General features: G+C 43.5%; 1 protein-coding gene across 6 annotated transcripts in view; it reads left to right on the top strand.

Annotated features, from left to right (window-relative positions):
• Window positions 1-18141, top strand: part of RGS7 (regulator of G protein signaling 7) — a 496565-nt gene that overhangs the window by 459046 nt on the left and 19378 nt on the right. For all 6 annotated transcript variants that reach the window (XM_059412494.1, XM_059412493.1, XM_059412490.1 and 3 more), the window contains 6 exons: window positions 1879-1953; window positions 9326-9424; window positions 10598-10659; window positions 11619-11729; window positions 13175-13300; window positions 17748-17934. In XM_059412494.1, coding sequence (XP_059268477.1) covers window positions 1879-1953; window positions 9326-9424; window positions 10598-10659; window positions 11619-11729; window positions 13175-13300; window positions 17748-17934 — 660 coding nt within the window. The remainder of the gene's footprint in view (window positions 1-1878; window positions 1954-9325; window positions 9425-10597; window positions 10660-11618; window positions 11730-13174; window positions 13301-17747; window positions 17935-18141) is intronic.

Raw genomic sequence — 18141 nt, 5'->3', positions numbered from 1 at the left:
CCTCCTTATCCCCCTTCTTAACATAGAGAAGAAGATCCCTGTGGTCTGTCTTGGCCCACTCAGCCCTTGATGCATCGGTACGAGCTTAAAGAATTTCAGTGCTTCACCTTCCTCGTGGACTGAGGCTTGCAGGTGGAAGGTTGCACAGAAATGGAAATCTCCAAGGAAATGGAGACACTTTAATACTGCTGTAATATTTTCAAAACACGACTTTGCTACATCTCGATCAATGATTGTGAATCCTGGCTGCATAAGAGAATCACTGGCGGTCTTTTAAAAAAATACTCAGGCCATAACCAGCCACAGAAAAACCGCATTGGAATATCAGATCGTCATCAGTCTGATGCTGGGGTAGCTAAAGTGAGAGGCTCCGTGTCAGTAAATCCAGCCCACCCACGCGGGTGCCCTTCCTCCCACACGGCCAAGCAGACCATGGTGCTAAACCAGCTGTGTCCGTCTAGATACGCAACCAAATTTGTCATTTATTTAAGATTTTAGTATAGAGTGTGTGTGTGTGTGTATTTCTGTGTTTGTGGTATATATAGTTCGTATGCAACATACATAAGGAGAAAAATCGGGAGAAAAGGCTTTCCTTGCCTACTTCCCTATGCCGTACACTATTATAGTGGAGTTCTGTCCCAGTGGCTGTGCTGTCAGGACAGTGTGACTTAGGAACATGCCCCACGTCCTCATTATAACAGAGTCCGTGGCCTTGCCTGCCGTGAGGGTGGAGAACAGCTTACTTCTGGCCTCACACCAGCGCCGCCTTACCCCTCCCCATCCCACAACATCCCAAGGATGAAGAAATCTTTCTCCACATTCACAGTTTCTCTGGAGTCACTTTGAAGTGTATCTGACGTGTTCATGATCTTGCCGTCTGTGGGGGAAATAGAGAAACTGAGCAGAGCTGTGCAACCTAATACCTTTGACTAGTACCAGAGATCCCCGTAGCCGGTGCCAGGACTTGCAAGCCGGCGAAACACAGTCTCTATATAACCGCTTACTTCCGGTCACTTCTAGAGACCAAGTGATACCTGAGGACCTTTCTAGATAGAGGGTCTCCTGTATTCCTGATCTCCTTTCTTCTTTTTCCTGATTTGTCCTCTCTCTCTCCCCGCCCTCTCCCTCCTCCCTGCTCTTTCTCCTCCCCTTCTCACCCCTCCCCGCCCTGCTCTCTCCCTCCTCCTTCCCCTCCTCCTGCAAACACAAAGGAAGCTTTACGGCTCTCTCTTTCTGTGCAACAGAACAAGAAATCCGGCAAAATGATCCTCTTGAGGTCGTCAGAGAACCAGCAGCAGGCTGCCCACACTCCCATTCTATTATTATTAATTATTATTAATATTGTTGTTAATTATTATTAACTGTTAATGAATTATAATGTTGTTATTAATTATCATTAATATTAATCAATATTACTAATATTTCTAGTACCCTGATTTCACAAACCGTTGTAAAAAAGATATTCATTCTGGGATTTGAGTGAGGTCAACGGATGGTAAGTTTCCCAACTTGGGAAGCAAACAGCCTTTCATTAACAGTGCCACCTCACACAGAGGGGCATCTGAGCAGGGCTGTGTGGGTACCCGCTGGGCTATCATCCACTTAATCTTTGGACACCTTTGCTCTGAGTCTGTTGACTTAGCAACTTCTAATGTCAACAACCACTTTCATGGGCGAAGCCCATGCATTTCTTTTGTTTCTGGATGTTATTCGAGAATGTTATCTGAGGTCTTTTTTTGCAAGGAGTGAGAGTATAATGAATTTTTTTAATGGGTCTGCGGAAAGACTTACCAGGGACGTGGACGGCAAGTCGTTAACGCATGGATGAAAAACCTCACTCTCAAAGATTCCTTTGTCTCTCTGTTTCTCCATCTCCAGCCCGGATGTGTAAATACCACTGAAGTGGACATCAAGAAGTCATCCAGAATGAGAAACCCACACAAAACACGGAAGGTAAGACTCGTGTCGGCTGAGCTGATCTTGGTGTGGGTCGTACTGTTTGGAGGACATCAGTCATGAAAACCTTTTGCCCACTTCATGGAGTATCTCTAGCATCTTCCTTGCTTTTCCTTGTTCCTTGGCTAGAAGAAAATCTGGGAACTCGAGCCCTGATCGTTTGCCCGTCCGCCTGGCCTGAGGAAGTCTCTCATCATGGTGCTCCAGCAGACGCAGGTCGCTGTGATGGGGGCAAAGATGCTGAGGGCGCATCTTCTCTCCGTTGGAGGGAAGGACCATCAGCAGAGAAAGGCTTCTCTTTCAGAGCCCAGAGGATGAGGAAACGCAGACGGAGATTATCTGAGAAAAAGTGGTATGGATGAGAGAAGGGTATTTTTAGAGAAAATGATGAGCAGAAAAGGGCCATGATAAAGACATATAACTATAGGGTTTTTACGAGGATCCCCTTTTAACACTGGAATTTTGTAACACAACCATAAGATAATTGTTGAATGTCCATTTGGTGTGTGTTATGTGAGAGGACACAAAACAAACAAACAAAAAGCTATCCTAAATTCTGTGGCATTTTAAATAATCTCTTGAAAATACATAGCAGTAGTAACTCCCTATATTTTAAAGTAACACATACACACAGAAAGCATTTTTATTCATTCCATGAAAAGTAAGAATTTCTGGGCTGAGGACGCAGAACAGAGTTGGTACCACTGGATTAAAGCATTCCACAAAGCTCAAGACCTTCCTTTTTGTGGCTTTTTCCTTATATAGCGTTAGGGTTTTCCAGTAGGCACGAAACTTTTTTTTTTTTTTTTTTTTTGTAGTCTTATTTCTTGTTGTCTTTTTCCTTGCATCCCTAGAAATATAAACATCAGTTTCAGAGGCCCCCATATGATCCAAGTAACTTTGCTTTCTTTTAAGTCAGTTTACCTTGATGTCAGGATAAAAAAGCCACAGGAAAAGTGCCACTAAACCCACTCAGGTGTGGCGCTCCAAAGCTTTTCCCCTAGGAGCTCTCCGAGAGAGAGAGGCAAAGCCAGACCAAACCAGGCGTGTCGGCCCTGCTCTCCTGTGGCCGGCCATGTGCAGTTCCATGCTCTGTGCACAGCACGGCCTCAGCGCAGTGGGGACTGGTTTTGTGCTGAGGAACGGCATTCAGAGCTGTAACCATCTCCAAAAAGCACCCTTAGCCCCCCAAACTGCTTCCGAATTTTGAAGAATTACTTCTCATAATACCTTACTTCTGCCAAGCTTTCCTAACAGACACCACGTGAGATGGGCTCTGACTCGGAAGAGAAAGCATGTGGATGACAGATAGGACTTAATGATAATCAAGCCGCCATTTCCACCGTGTTCTTAATGGTACATGGTACGGATGTCTTACCAGGGCTACACACGGCATCGTGCTTTTTGAGAACTTGAAAAGCTTTAGTTGGCAATGGTGGGCTTACACCCATCAGCCCTCACTTAATGATGGGAAACCATCAGGCCTAGCAAGGTGGAATTCTGCTGAGATGGACTCGCTGGGCTCTGTCTCAGTTGTGGTCTGATTTCCTGTGAATCAATAATGATAGAACCTCAGGCCCAGATAAAAAAAAATCCTGAAGAATGCTACAGCAAGTCGCGTGTATTCCCTTGTCTTCAACAATTGGAGGATGCTGATTTTTTTTTTTAAACTTTTGGAGATATATCTATAGTTTCTCAGAGTCAGAAGTGTTGAATTTTCTAGAATCTTCTCAAATCATGTTATTTTACATAGAAGGTCATGGGACTCTAAGTCCCCTACTGGCTTGTCTTGTAGAATTAGGACCACTGCTCCATTAACTCCTACTTGCTTAATTACTGGAATGACCCATCCCAGTGGATGTGACAAGGCTCTATGTTATGCCAAGTGTGTATGGTTCTCAGATACTCGATGGTAAGGGGGACAGGCATGACTGTGCTCCCACAGCTCATGGCCTCAGGGGAGTGGGCACACTGAACAAGCAGACAAATGTCTCTACACCTGTAACCCTGCCATTGTGTTAAGTGGCATCTATTAGTCTGCTCAAGCGACCAGAACGAAATGCCACAACTTTGGTGGCTTACATAACGGGAATTGATTCACTCACAGTTCTGGAGACTAGAAGTCCTGGATCAAGTTGGGTTTTTGGTGAGAGCTCTCTTCCTGGCTTGTGGACAGCTGCCTTCATGCAGCCTGTGTCCTCACGTGGCAGAGACGGCTCTGGCGTCTGTCCCTCTTGTAAGGACACCAGCTCCATAGGATTAGGGCCCTCCTACCCGATGACCTCCTTTAACCTTGACTCCCTCCTTATAGACTCCATCTCCATATACAGTCACAGTGGAGAGTAGGATTCCAACATGAGTTTCAGGGGGATGCCACTCAGCCCATAGCATGTTGCCAAAGGAATCTGAATGATTTGGGATTCTAAGTCACCACACCATTTTATTACCAAAAAGTCCATGGCAGACAACAAACTGTCCCGCCATCCCCTGAAGTCTCCACAGTTCTGTTCTTGTGGAGAGGGCAGTTCTGTGAGCTTGCAAGCCTTAGCCAGAAATGGCAGAGGCCAGCCTGTCCTTGAAAACCGTCTTTGCCCTCCACAGGGAATCAGACTGTCCTTTGCTCATGCTCCTCGTGGTGTGACCGCGCTCTGTCTCAAACTTCTGCTGGTGAGGTGCAACTCCTGGATCTTCACTCAGTTGTGCCAGCAGATGCTCGCCTTAGCGAGAGAGCCGCTGTTCATTTCTTTGGCAGTCAGCCGGAATAATGTTTCTCGAGATTATATATCATCCCAAGAAGAAGGGACCCAGGAACTCCCTAAGGCAATAATCCAGCCTATGTACCTCAAGAAAACCAGGGATTGGGATACTATATTTAATTGTTGAATTTCAAATATGTTTATCAAATGTGAAAAGAAGGCTTCGAAGTACATCTGATTTGAGATATTTTTAAGTATTTAGGATCTGTCAGTTTTTTAAATCTGTCTTTACTTTATAAAATACAAAGAGTAGGCGGAATAGATTTCCTGACGTCTCTATGAAGGAATGATAATGTAGCATCGCCAGAGAGAAATCAGCCTAATCTAGGCAAAATGGTAAGGGCCGCCGTGTGCCGGATTTCCTTCAGTCTCTTTTTAAAACTTTAATTATAATAGGTCAAGCAGGTGGTGTGTCAGTCGGGGTTCCCCAGAGGGGGCAGGAGGGAAAGACAGAGCCAGACAGAGGGAGAGAGAGAGAGAGATCTATTTGAAGAAATTGTCTCATGCAGTTGTAGAGGTTTGCCAAGCCCAAACCTGATGAGGTCGGCCAGGCTAGGGTCCCAGGGAAGCATTGCTGTCCGCTGACAAAATTCCCTCTGGCCTGGAGGGAGTCTTTGTGTTGTGTCCAAGCTTTCACCTGATTGAATGAGGCCCACCCACATTATGGAGGGTTATTGGCTGTATCCAGAGTCTGCTGATTTACATTTTAATCTCATTCAAAAACATCCTCAAAGAAATATCCAGATAAGGTTTGAGGCAATATCTGAGCACTGCGGCCCCGCCAGCGTGACACATAAAATTGACTGTCACAGGATGGAGCCTTCTGTAGGACAGTAGAGAGAGGGGCCCTAGGACAACACAAAACCTGAGGAAAAGGAGAAAGGCACTTGTATGCACCTGACTAACCGCACACGTTGGATTGCTTCCTATAACTTCAGGACCCATATTTCAAAACAAAAGTAAGCGGTTTCTTGTCTCATGACTTTTCTTTTCTCTGTCGCTTTCATTTAGACATTAAGACACTTCATATTTTAGGTAATAGCTAATGGGCACATTCTGGAGGAACAGGTAGGAAATTCATGACTAAATGTCTGGTTTTTCTGCTTTTAATGCAGTGGCTATTTATACATAAAGCTGTTGATACATAAAAAATTGGCATTTTCTCACTTGTATATGCATAATGTGGAAGCTTAATTTTAACAGAAGAAATGACTTGTGCCTTAGAGTAACACAGAAGGGTTTTAAGTAAGCAGTACAGTCAAGTGGCAGGCAACGTTCTGCTCAATATAGCAAAACTCCGGGAATATTCTAAACCCTTGGGAGGCGGCAGGACAGTGAACAGCCCCGGCAGCCACAACCCAGGGACTCCTCAGGGTTCTCTCACTCGCCTGGGCCTCCTCCTCTCTGTGCACCGGCTTCTCCACACAGCAGCACGCGTGGTCACGATCTGTTCTCTGGTCGAGCTGAGCAATCCAGAAGGAAGACAAGAATTTCCCTCCCTCCACCAGCAGCGGGAAAGGTCCCAGAGATTTCCCTCCACAAAGGCAGGCTTAAACGCTTCCTGTGTACTCTTTACTTTCTGGTTTCAAGTACCCCGCCCCGCCCCGCCCCGCCCGCCAAAGATGAACGTCGGAGAGCGTTTTCTTCGACTTCCTCGAAGCTGGGAAGGAAATGACCTATGAACAGGTTTTGAAGAAAGTCGCATCGGTTTCACTTTACGAAGGACTTACGCAGTGTTCATGTGGATGGTACCCGATGTGAGAAACACGGGGTCAGGCGCCCTGAACTTAAGTAAACGGACGTGCTCCTTACATCAGAGCATCTTGATTGGTGATTAGCTTTGCTAACAACTCAAAATGGATCCTACTTGGTTAATTTTCTTTTCCCTACTGAGAGAATGCCATGTCCTTCCCCTCCAGTCCTACCTGTTGCTGGCTCTACTCCGCCCACTCGAGGTCAACATTTTAATAGATTTCCTTTTTCTAAAAAAAGAAATTCAAAACCTTTTACATTTCAGTGATCCTCAGAACTTGTCTGCCAAGATACGATCGATGTCCTTCCCTCCTCTGTCCCTAAAATAAGCCGTGGACATAAAACTTCATTATTCATGGCCATTTTCACGGTGGCCAGGAATCAAAGTTAAAAGCTATCATTGGTCCCCAGAAAATGAAAGGCACCGTGACTGATGAAAGAGAGAACTGCTGATGTTTACCTGCCTGAAACGGGAAATGCCACAGTAACCTCACAGCCCTTAGCAAGGCTGCTGGAGGGCTGCTTTCAACACCACCTCCCAGGGACTCGGTTCTTACATGGACCTCCCTGAGCCAGTGTGCGAGGCATGCATACCAAAACCATCCAAGAAATGTGGAGACAGAAGATAGCTTCTAGATCAGTTTAATTCTATGACACCATAAAGTGCAGAATTTTTCTGGCAGTCTTTTTAATTATTTTTAATCTTAACCAAATATTTACTTTTAAAACAGTCCACGCTCTTACCTTATAAGCATTTTTTGCTTGAGTGTAGATTCTTACTAAGAACTTTAAGTAATTAAATAAAGATAAATAAGAAGGCAGCGTTCAAGACTTAGAGTCTTTTTGTTTTCTTTATCAAAAATTAATGTAATACCACTGAAAATGTCCACACTGATTGTCTACGATTATTGAATAATTGGTGTTCTTTCACTTGCCTAATTAAAAAAAAATCAACCTCAACAGTTACTCCAGAGTTCAAAGTTCAGATATGACTATCAGTAGTTCACATGGGCCTTTTCTGTTTCTTTGGTGGAAATTAAGTCTCCTGTACTTCAGGCCCTGGGCTCCTATTATTATCTTCTTTCGTAACTCTTACCACAGTTTTAGTAGTGTGTTTGTTTGTGTGATTATTTGTGTAACATGTTTCCCCTCCACTAAGCTGTGAGTTCTAATGGAGGAAAAAACATATCTTTGTTTACTTCTATATTCCAAATGCTCAGCATTATGTCTAATATATACTAGGTGTTCAATAGAGGTTGAATGAAAGAAAAAAAATTTAAGCCATTCAGCTCAGGCCTATGAATAATTAATTCACAGCGTATGTGCTGCTCGTTGGGCTGAAATTGTTGCCCAGTGATAGACCCTGAGTTCTCAGAGGTTCTCAGAGGCTGGGTCAAGAGAGGGCAGATTGAAAGACTGACCAAAGACAGTCTGCAATGGTGGATTCAGGTATGGTAAAGCCGAGCCAACATCTACTGAAGAAAGCCTAGGAGCCAAGTAATGGGGAGTTCCAAGAGGGAAATCAAGTCCATCCAGAGGGTCCAGGTAGAGAACCAACAGGTGAACATTAAGAAAAGATAGAGTCTGAGTGAAAATAGGTCCAGAACAAAACACATGTGAACTCAGAGATACTGGTGAGGTTGGTGAGCCTGAAAACCGGCCTGGTTGAACACGCGGATCTACCCTCTTCTGATTTCAAGAGTTTCTTCCAAACCTATCTGGTACCTTTAATTTTGTGGCCTCATGAAATTTTTTTATGGCCTTATCTTTCATCCTCCTGTCCCAAGAAACAGTGCCCCATAGCTCATATTAAATCCTTTATTTTAAAATAGTAACTCTTTGATATTAAAGAAAAAGTTATTTGGCTTCTCCTTGAGTTGACATGTGACATTGAAGTTTTTTTTTGTTTTTTGTCTCTTTAAGTCTCTTAGCCCTTCCTAAGAATAGGTCTTTATTTTTTTTTTAAGATTTAATTTATTAGAGAGAGGGAGAGAGAGAGAGAATGACCAGGGGGAAGGGCAGAGGGAGAAGCAGACTCCCCACTGAGCAGGGAGCCTGACCCAGGGCTCTGGGCTCAATTCCAGGACCTGCGACCACGACCTGAGCCGCAGGCAGATGCTTACCCACCTGAGTCACCCAGGCGCCCCCGTACTAGGTCCTTCTCAAAAAAGAATATTCCTAAGCAGTAGGTTTGACCTTTTGACAAGATACAAAAGCAGCCCTGGGGCCTCAAGAATTCCAAAGTGAAACCTTCGGGATCACTGATGTTTGCAAAAGGCACCCGGTGGCACCAAATGGCAAGGCCGGTGTGGAGAGGGAGACATCCCCGCGCTGAGCTGGGAGAGCCGGAGCGCTCTGGGGGCCTGATCACGCCCGCAGAGACTAACGCAGCAAGGGAATGGTTAACCTAGTCTCTCGCCTCAGTGTTCCGTTCTGTAAAACTCAACTTATTTTCATTTTCTCTTGGCTTATTAAATTTTTACTCTATTCTATATCCACCCCTATTTTATTCTGAAATCAATACTTACTAAATGTTCTATAGCGTCGTTGTTCCCGAGTTCACACTCAGTCCACCCCCAGATCTTATTATCAGACTTACCTCATTCTTTCCATATGATCCATTATTCTGTCAGAGTTAATCATCTAACCACATATTTTTTTCAAAGAGCTGTGCTCCTACTTTATATGCATATGATATTTATGATAGCAGTGCCTTTGAATTTTAATAAGAAGCTTCATCAAATATGCAGCAAAGCTCTGACTTACCTTGCTGAATATATGACACAAAAATTACCTTTTAGAAAGTCTGCGACTATAAATCATACTTTATCCTCACGTATTTCTTTTTTACTTTAATACAGTCTGTCTATGGTTTACAAAATGACATCAGAAGTCACAGCCCTACCCACACCCCCACCCCGGAAACGAAACCTCCAACGGAAGACGAGCTACAGCAACAGGTGGGTCAACCCGTAGAGCGCCCTGCAGTGCGGATGGCGTGGCAGGGGCAGCGGCAGGGGTTTGTGAAAGGTCCTCTGTCCGGTTGACTGCTTCACAGAGAAGGCTTGCAGGTAAAAGGTAGTGAAATCACTTAATCTGAAGATCCGCGGTTGCCTGGAAATGTACCAGCGTGTGGAGACGCTGTCCAAATCTCATCGCTCTTGAATTCCCCGAGTCCTGTGTCCTCTAACCAATTTTTACAAAGGACATGCAGTGATGTTTAGTCGTCTCTGTTTCAAGAGTTCTTCTGTGCTCTGGAACTCTTCTGGAAGGATGAGAAGGCAAGAACCTGGTGATGCTGAGTCACGTGTTTTATGTATCTGGTCATGTGACATGATCTTCACCGAGTGTTTTTTCTTGTTCTTCTGGTACTGCTCTCCATAAGCCTCTCGAAGTTCTCCCTCACTAACACTGGTGTACAGTTATGATACACGTTATGTCTTGTTTCACTGATTGATCAATAGTTTTGGTTCCAGGTAACATTTCAACACAAACACCAGTGTCTCTTAAATAATAGTGAAATCTCTTGATTGGCCTGGTCATGGGGTATTTTCCCCCTTTTGATTGTTTTCCCCTAACATTTTACTGTGATATGGTTTATCAATAGTGTAACAGTACTTTTTCTAGTATATTTATAATCGTCACAAATGGGTAGTATTTAGAGTTTCCAAGTTTCCCGTATGTGATTAGGTCCACATGTTTGTCCTGAAATGCTGATAAAATTATTTCCAAAACACATATCAATGATTTCTTGGGCTAGTATGAGGAAGTAGGATTTACTTTGAAATTATAGTACAAATAACAAATGTGTTTATTTTCTGAATTAAACATGGGGGGGATGATTCTGATTTGGTTATTCAATATGAATAAATGTTTACAATCTCTAGAACATTTTTAAAATAAATTTACATTTTGTTAAAGCATGCAGAAAGTTCAGATTCATTGCTGTTCTAAAGGGATGCTGGCTATGTTTTTATTCAAACACTTTAATTTTCAGAGCTGTCTCATTTGATTTTTCAGATTTTGAAATTTACTTAGAATAAATACTTAGAATTGCCCAGTCTATCAGAATTTAGAGTTGAAAACTATGAGAATGTCACTACTTATTTAACTACTTCCTTAACTCTTTTCAGATTAAATATTGGCAAATACAGTTAGATAGACATCGGTTAAAAATGTCAAAAGTTGCTGATAGGTGAGTATTTCAAGATGCCCCTATAAATAAAAAAAAATTTCATGTGACAGATGAGCTTAAAATGGAATCCTGTAGGAAATGTTATTTTGTTTTTCTGTTTTGCACATAGAAAACTTCCAAAGCCCTCTTCTGTCATAGTTTAAATGACAGAACGATCATTACAATCTTGAATCTGTAGCGATCCAGTCCTGCGTAGCCAGAATCAGATACAGAAGATAATTCCAAGGAGTTGAATTTTTCACTCCTGCTGAGAGAAATGAAGCTTTCAATTTATCAAGTTACTTTTTGGCAACTTAGAACCTCTCTGTAAATTCATCTTAACGTTCACACTTTTCAATGACTGCATGACTTCAGAATTTGAATTAAACACAGATTTTCAGTATTTTCCTTTTCTTCATTTAACTTTGTTACTAATGGCACACGTGCTCTTTACTTTGGAACACTGCCACATCCTACCTCTCCAGCATCCTTCCTCTCCTCTCCAGCTTTTCCTTATTTCTTTTCTTAAATACAGATTTTTTTTTTTTAAAAAAAGTTAGGGATTTCCCCTTTACCTAACTCCTGTAGATACTTTTGACAACAATTGCCTTTTAACCCGTTCTCCAAGTTGGCTAAAATCAGTTCAGCTGTGGGTGGAGTGGTTGACCAAAGGTTGGAACTGGCTCTTAGCACAGCTTTTCACACGCCGACGCCTTCCATTTTGCTTCATTTGAATGGAGGGATGTGGCCTCACTTGGATCGGGCACGGGTAGACGTGGACCCTTAGCCACGTTTGCCTTCCAAGATGCAGCATAAGCTGATGCATGTAAGTTACTGAAATGTAAAAACTGCTGTTAGATTTTACTCTATAAACAAGTAATTCCTCAGCCAGACCTTCTTATATTATGTTCCATATTTTGGGCTGAGTATAACCTCAGCCAGAGAAACTAAAAAAGATGAAAATATTTTTTTCTCTCTAGTCTGTTAACTTACACGGAACAGTACTTAGAATATGACCCATTTCTTGTGCCACCTGACCCTTCGAACCCGTGGCTGTCTGATGATACGACTTTCTGGGAACTCGAAGCAAGGTATGTGACATTTTCTCCTCTCTTCAAAGATTTCACACTTATTGCAGGGTTCGGTCGAAACGGGAAGAATTCTGTAGCTGATCATTTAAGTTCAGTTTTACTCTGTGTCTCTATTTGTCCATGATATAAAGTTCTCGTTCAAGGTAATAGTTTTTGAACCTTAGATACTTGCATCTGTGTCCAGATTTGCGTTTCCGGAGGACGGACACAAAGTGAGAGGGACAGGAGTTTCAGAGTAGACTAGTCAGAGTTGAGATCTTTGGTTCTTGAAATTTAGTGCATTGTTTTTAGCTTCTCTGAAAAGGCACAGGGCCACACAGGGCCACAAAGGCCCCGTATTCAAGCAGAATGAATGCTGAATCCAGGCTCAGTTAAGCCCGTACAAGTCTGCCCTTACACACTCACTTTTAAAACAAAATGAACTTACCACAAACACTCTAAGAGAATCTGACAAGAGACTGACTTCTTAAGCAAACCAAAGCACGATCTAAGACTTCCTGATTTCCTTCCTGAGAGCAGAATACTCGGGTCACTGACATGGACAGAGTCATGAGAACGTGTCCCTCACTTGACAGAGTGAGGATTCTGTACTTAGTGGTATTGTACTAAACTGTGTGTATGGACCTTTCTGCCTTTTACCCCCATCCAGTGTTCTTAAATGTTTGACAAGTGCAGACTCTTCATGCATAAGTTCTAGACTTTATAGATGAGGGATCTGGATTCCAGAATGTTGTGACTCAACTAGGATTAGGTCACATGTTTCATCCACAGCAGACTCATTACCAGAATTGAGGCCTCTTGGTTCCCAATGCATTTTCCCCCAGTCCAGCCTACCACCTCGAGACTGTTTTTTTTTTTTTTTCCCCAAGATTTTATTTATTTGACAGACAGAGATCACAAGTAGGCAGAGAGAGAGAGAGGAGGAAGCAGGCTCCCTACCAAGCAGAGAGCCTGATTCGGGGCTCGATTCCAGGGCCCCGGGATCATGACCTGAGCAGAAGGCAGAGGCTTTAACCCACTGAACCACCCAGGCGCCCCTCGAGACTGCTTTATATAGTGGCTAAGAAATGGGCTTTGAGGTCAGAATGTCTAGAATATCGCCCCTTCTTTCCTGTCAGACACTGGAAAGTTATAACTCTCTTTGTACCTTGATTTCTTCATCTACATAGTGAGAACTTAACAGTACTTGTCTCATAAGGTTGCAGAAAAAAATCTAAAAGAGAGAATCTCTTAGCACCCAATGCTCAGGAACCATTAGACACCACTGTTAATCCCTAACGTATACCTCAACATGACTTCATGCAAAACCATCAGTCACAGGTTTTTTTTCTGAAAGATATGTTAAAGATGGGAACTTCCCCGGGATGTATGATTCTGAGGGGAAATGTAATCACAAAATACAGACTTGGCAGTGAATCCATTTGGCTCTGTTTTACCTCCTACAGCAAAGAACCGAGCCAGCAGAGGGTAAAGCGATGGGGTTTCGGCATGGACGAAGCATTGAAAGACCCCGTCGGGAGAGAACAGTTCCTGAAATTTCTCGAGTCGGAATTCAGTTCAGAAAATTTAAGGTAAGACACATTGCTTGTATCTTATTCTCTGTCAGAGAGACTTACTGTAATATGGCTGGTTCTTTTACACAAAATAGACCAGTTACTCTCTTACCAACGTGATGATGATATGAACCCACTGAATTGCTGCCTCTTGATGGAGCAGAAAACGCTAACAAAGGCAGAAGCCTGTCCGGCATGACCAATCCCTTACAAGGCTTATTTTTACCCTGTCTCTTGATCTTTTAAGTATATCATTTGATGCATTTGAAATGGAGTTTGTAAAGACGTGTAATCCTTGGACTAATGTCTGACAAAAGGAGGAATGGCCGATAACATTTATGCAGCTCAATCATCTTTATTCATCGGGATTGATCTTCTTTGCATATTGCTTCCAAAGTAAGGTCTAGGAAAAGAGATCCGGGTGCCTACTAAATGAAAAATAACTTGGAACAAAACTATGGGCCAGTCCATCCACTTTGCACAGTTAAATTCAGCCTCAGGGCGGTTGGTATCCACACCACACCGAGCTGTTAGTAGAAGGGGGTGTGCATTCCAGCCATCTGCTGTGAACATCATCCTTACCTATTTTTTGAAAATTTTCTAACTTGAGAGGCACCTGGAAATTGAATTTTTTCAATGGGAGACACTGCCGTGGATTTCAGTGGCCCTGCTGGCCCTCATTGAAGTGAGGGACAACTTTCCACTACATAAAAATGTTTGTCCGTGAACTCTTCCATTCATTATTCTTTTGAAACATGATATCCTAATTGACTTTCCCGGGACGTGTGCAGTCCTGTGAGATTCATTTACAGAAAGGTCCCAGCGTTCATTTATTTCCATTGGAACACTACGGCCCTAGGCACGGTCACATTCTTCTCAGATGAATGAACGGATCCCAATTCCAAACCATTCGGAAATAATGGAGAACTTTGACAGGTGGTCTGTGGGCTAAGCAAGATGACCACAGCCGGAACCTGGAGGAATGTGGTCCTACGCGCTGCCGTCAGGAGTCGCTGGGATGCAGTTTCTGGTGCTTTTAAGTTGATGGGAGCCCTTTCTGACAGGGTTTTTACAAGATCTGCAGTTGCTAAGGATTCTTTTTTACACTGAGGCCATGTCATCAATTATTCAGTGTAAGAATGCATTAGAAAATAGAGCAGAGAAAGAATATTTTTTTAGCCTTTTAGAAGATGGGGAAGTGGAATTTCCTCTAATTCTCTTAAGTTTTTAAATAAGGCTGACATCCTTGGGGTCACGATGAGGAAATAAACAAGGAATGAGCCTCCCCAGGATCACCTCAGCAAATAAAAATGGTCCTAGTGGTAGATACAGAGAAGAAAAGAGATCCCAACACAAACTGGTGGTTAGTTAGCTCGGAGAAGCATAGAGAGAGAGTCAACCCAGAGCTGGAGGTCAGCAAAGGCATCCCAGGGAAAATGGCTTTAGGCTGTGACCTGGATGTCTAGAGACAACCGGCCCCAAATTGCCCCCTCCCCACCCACTGAAAGGAAGAGGGAAGAAGTTTGGGCAAAGGAACAAGTGTGTGCAAACTCTGTTTCAAGGATGATGGACTGACTGCTGATTGTGCGTCCAAGCCTTGACCATTTCTCATCCCAATAATCCTACGCCACGCTAGTTGTCCAGCTAAGTCAGTTCATACAGGAAATACGACATATTTTCTATGTGCATCATATTCTAATCATACCCCCTACCGCTGTGTGTCACATTTTGTGTTTACTATTTCTGACCATCACACATCTAATCATCACAACTGAAATGAAGTGTAAACATTTTTGCCCCATTTCCAGATAAGCAAAATATGTCTGGGGAAAGCTAATCAGCTCGTCTGAGTCAGATGGGCTAGTCATCGGCATCCTCAGCCTTCTGTACACCAGTACAGGCTACGTTCCATTGCTCCCCACGTCTGAGCCCCTTTTCTTCCACTTAGGCATCTGGTGTGACAGATTAAGAGAAACAGAACATTTCACTGGCAGGGCTGATTAAGCCTAAAGTCTCAGTGCATCCTATCGGGCAGCTGCCTGTAAGCACCTGCTGTTTACACAGTGTAGACACTCAGATGAGCACTTTCTCCAAGTACTAAGACAGAAAAAAAAGTCAAGAAATACTGCTTATGGATGCCTTCTTCTTCCTCAGATACAACCTCTGCTGCCCATTGGTGTAGTTTTGCTCATTCCTTTTTCAGGCAGAGCACGCAGCAGAGCAGAAGTACCAAGTCAACACAGTAATGTGAGTTGTGTTGTGGGGGGTCTAAAAATATGTCAGGCACTCGAAAGTGCCTTTTACATAATTTACCTTATTTAATCTCATGGAACCCTAATGAGATAAACATTATCATCCCATTTTACAGATGAAGAACTCAAGACTCTAAGACATTAAGACACTTCCTTCCTCAGATTCCAGTTAGCGTGTATTGGGGTGCGGGAGCTTAGCAGAGCCTTTCCATTCTGCTAACTTACTGTCGCACCTGCAGGGAGGCTGAGGATAAGGCGATGAAGGTCTTTGGGAGACGTTTGAGGGAGTGGCTATGAGCACGTGGTCTGCCGTGAATTACCCGACGGACAGACCCCAGCCCTGAAACTCATCCCAGTTACGATGCTCATAGTGGGCGGCCTTCAACAACGGACTTAATCTCCATATCCTCCACTGCCTTTTCTTGAAAATGGGGAAACCAACAGCACAGACCCTGGAGTTGTAGGGACTAGATGAGTTAATAGAGCTGAACCACTTAGAACAGTGCCTGCACTTACATGTTTGAGTAGATGTAGTGATTAATATCTCCTCAACCCTTTATTAATTGTTCTGCCCTTTCCTAGGACCCTTCTCCAGCCCAGTGCTTGCCCAGCAGAAGGTTCTCTGCTCTACACTTCCACACTGTCACTTGTGCTGTCCCTTGAGAGCCGCTCCTGGGCTTCCTCATATTAGGTCGCCATTTAAATGGTGTATCTTTTTCTCTAGTGGTTCTGTTCTTTGAGGACAGAAAAACTCTTTGGATCCAGGTGTTCGAAGTGTGCTGGAATGGACCTGAATGAGCACTGATGACATCACTTATGCTCCCTCAGATGGCACATGGTATTCCTATTACATTGCACAATGTCCAAATCTCTTGTTTTTGGAGGAAATGAATGGTCTTGAGCCTTCCCTTCTGAAAGCAGTGACGGTAACTTCCTGTGTAAGACATTGTCTAAATCTATTGTTACATACATGTGGTAAATAACAGTAAATCCACCGTTACATACATGTACAGGAGAACGATCTCAAGAAACTGGAAACTCACTAGATTGGGTAATATTTGCTATTCTAACTCTAGTTCAACTGTTCTATTGCTTAGTTCTGACTTTTCATTAGTGCCCAAGTTAAAACTTAATGATATGAAAGTTCTGCAGGTCATATACCTCTTAAGACTCTAGCTTGTCGCGACCTCCATCTTTGTGGCCATCTGCCTATTTCATACATGACTACATCTGCCATTAGAGCGACAGTGGTCCATGTCGAGGATAACACAGACCTAGTAGTTCCCTTTTTCATGTATTTTTTCATTTTAACAAATTATAATGTTACACGTATTCATCTTTTCAACATTATTTCTACTTATGACCAAAACATGTAACACAGAACAAAATTTAAAGAAGTGAAACCCATTAATACCATGTGGCCCTTTATTATTAGGCTTTGCTATTTGCTCCTATCAATCAAAATATGTTCTGGTGTTCTTAGAGTATGTATATTCTATGCAGAAGTATATATAACGTATTTCTATATTTGGAAGAAAGTCAGTATATGTTTTATCAGAGCTTCTGAATTGCTCTAAGGCCTCTGCAGATTTAAACCTTTCAAACAATGACATGTGAAAGCTGGTTGCTTCTGCCATTCCCTAATGCTCTGAATTAAATAGCCTAAAAGCAGTTGCTCACCCCGATGCCTCCATCTAGGGCCTTTTGTGATCTTGTGTCCAGTCCTCTCTCTTAATTCCAGTAAAGCTTCACTGTAATTCCCTTGCCAGGTAGAGCAGAAAATCCTCTCCATACGAACCCTCATTGCTCAAATGGACAAAAGATTCACAGACGCCAGCAGAATCCCCTCCGGCATCCCCCAAGCAGATGCTCTGTGCCCCTCACTCTGATTCCCTGCAAACTCTTCTCCCTTCCCGATAAACGGTTCTTTGGCAGCGCTGTTTTGCTCTACTAAAAATTAGAGTGTAAAGAATCAGGGCTCTGGGAGATCTGCTTTCAAGAAAAAACACGTGAGAGATTGTTTTCCGCGTTTCCTTTGGAAAACTTGGACACGTTTGACTAGACCTCGTGGAAAGAAGGGCCGTCTCTTGGAAGCCGCAGGAGGACGGAGCCCGTCCCTCCGCACTGTCATGCATGGTCTGACCCGTCAGTGCGACGAGGACCTGCAGCTTGTGCGGCGTCACAGGGAATGTCTGGTGTCTCGTTTTGCACAGATTCTGGCTAGCCGTGGAGGACCTGAAGAAAAGGCCTATTCGAGAAGTCCCTTCCCGAGTGCAGGAAATATGGCAAGAATTTCTGGCTCCCGGAGCCCCCAGCGCCATTAACTTGGATTCTAAGAGCTACGACAAAACCACCCAGAATGTGAAGGAGCCCGGGCGGTACACGTTCGAGGACGCTCAGGTCGGTGCGCGCGTGGGCCTCACAGTGAGTCACGAGCGTGCTTCGTCGGCACCGCAGCTACTTTGCTTAATTTGCGTTTAAGTGGCAGCTAGGCTCAGCGTTTTCAGTTTAGGTAACTGTACGTAAAATGACCCCAGTGGACTTCAAAGAAAACAGACACACATTAAAATAGTTTCTAGTACCCGGGGATGTCTTACCAATTTTGAA

The sequence above is a fragment of the Mustela nigripes genome, chromosome 10, assembly GCF_022355385.1.
Source record: "Mustela nigripes isolate SB6536 chromosome 10, MUSNIG.SB6536, whole genome shotgun sequence".
Taxonomy (NCBI): Eukaryota; Metazoa; Chordata; class Mammalia; order Carnivora; family Mustelidae; genus Mustela; species Mustela nigripes.
Note: the sequence above shows the minus strand (reverse complement) of the source record. Positions and strands in the feature narration are given on the sequence as shown.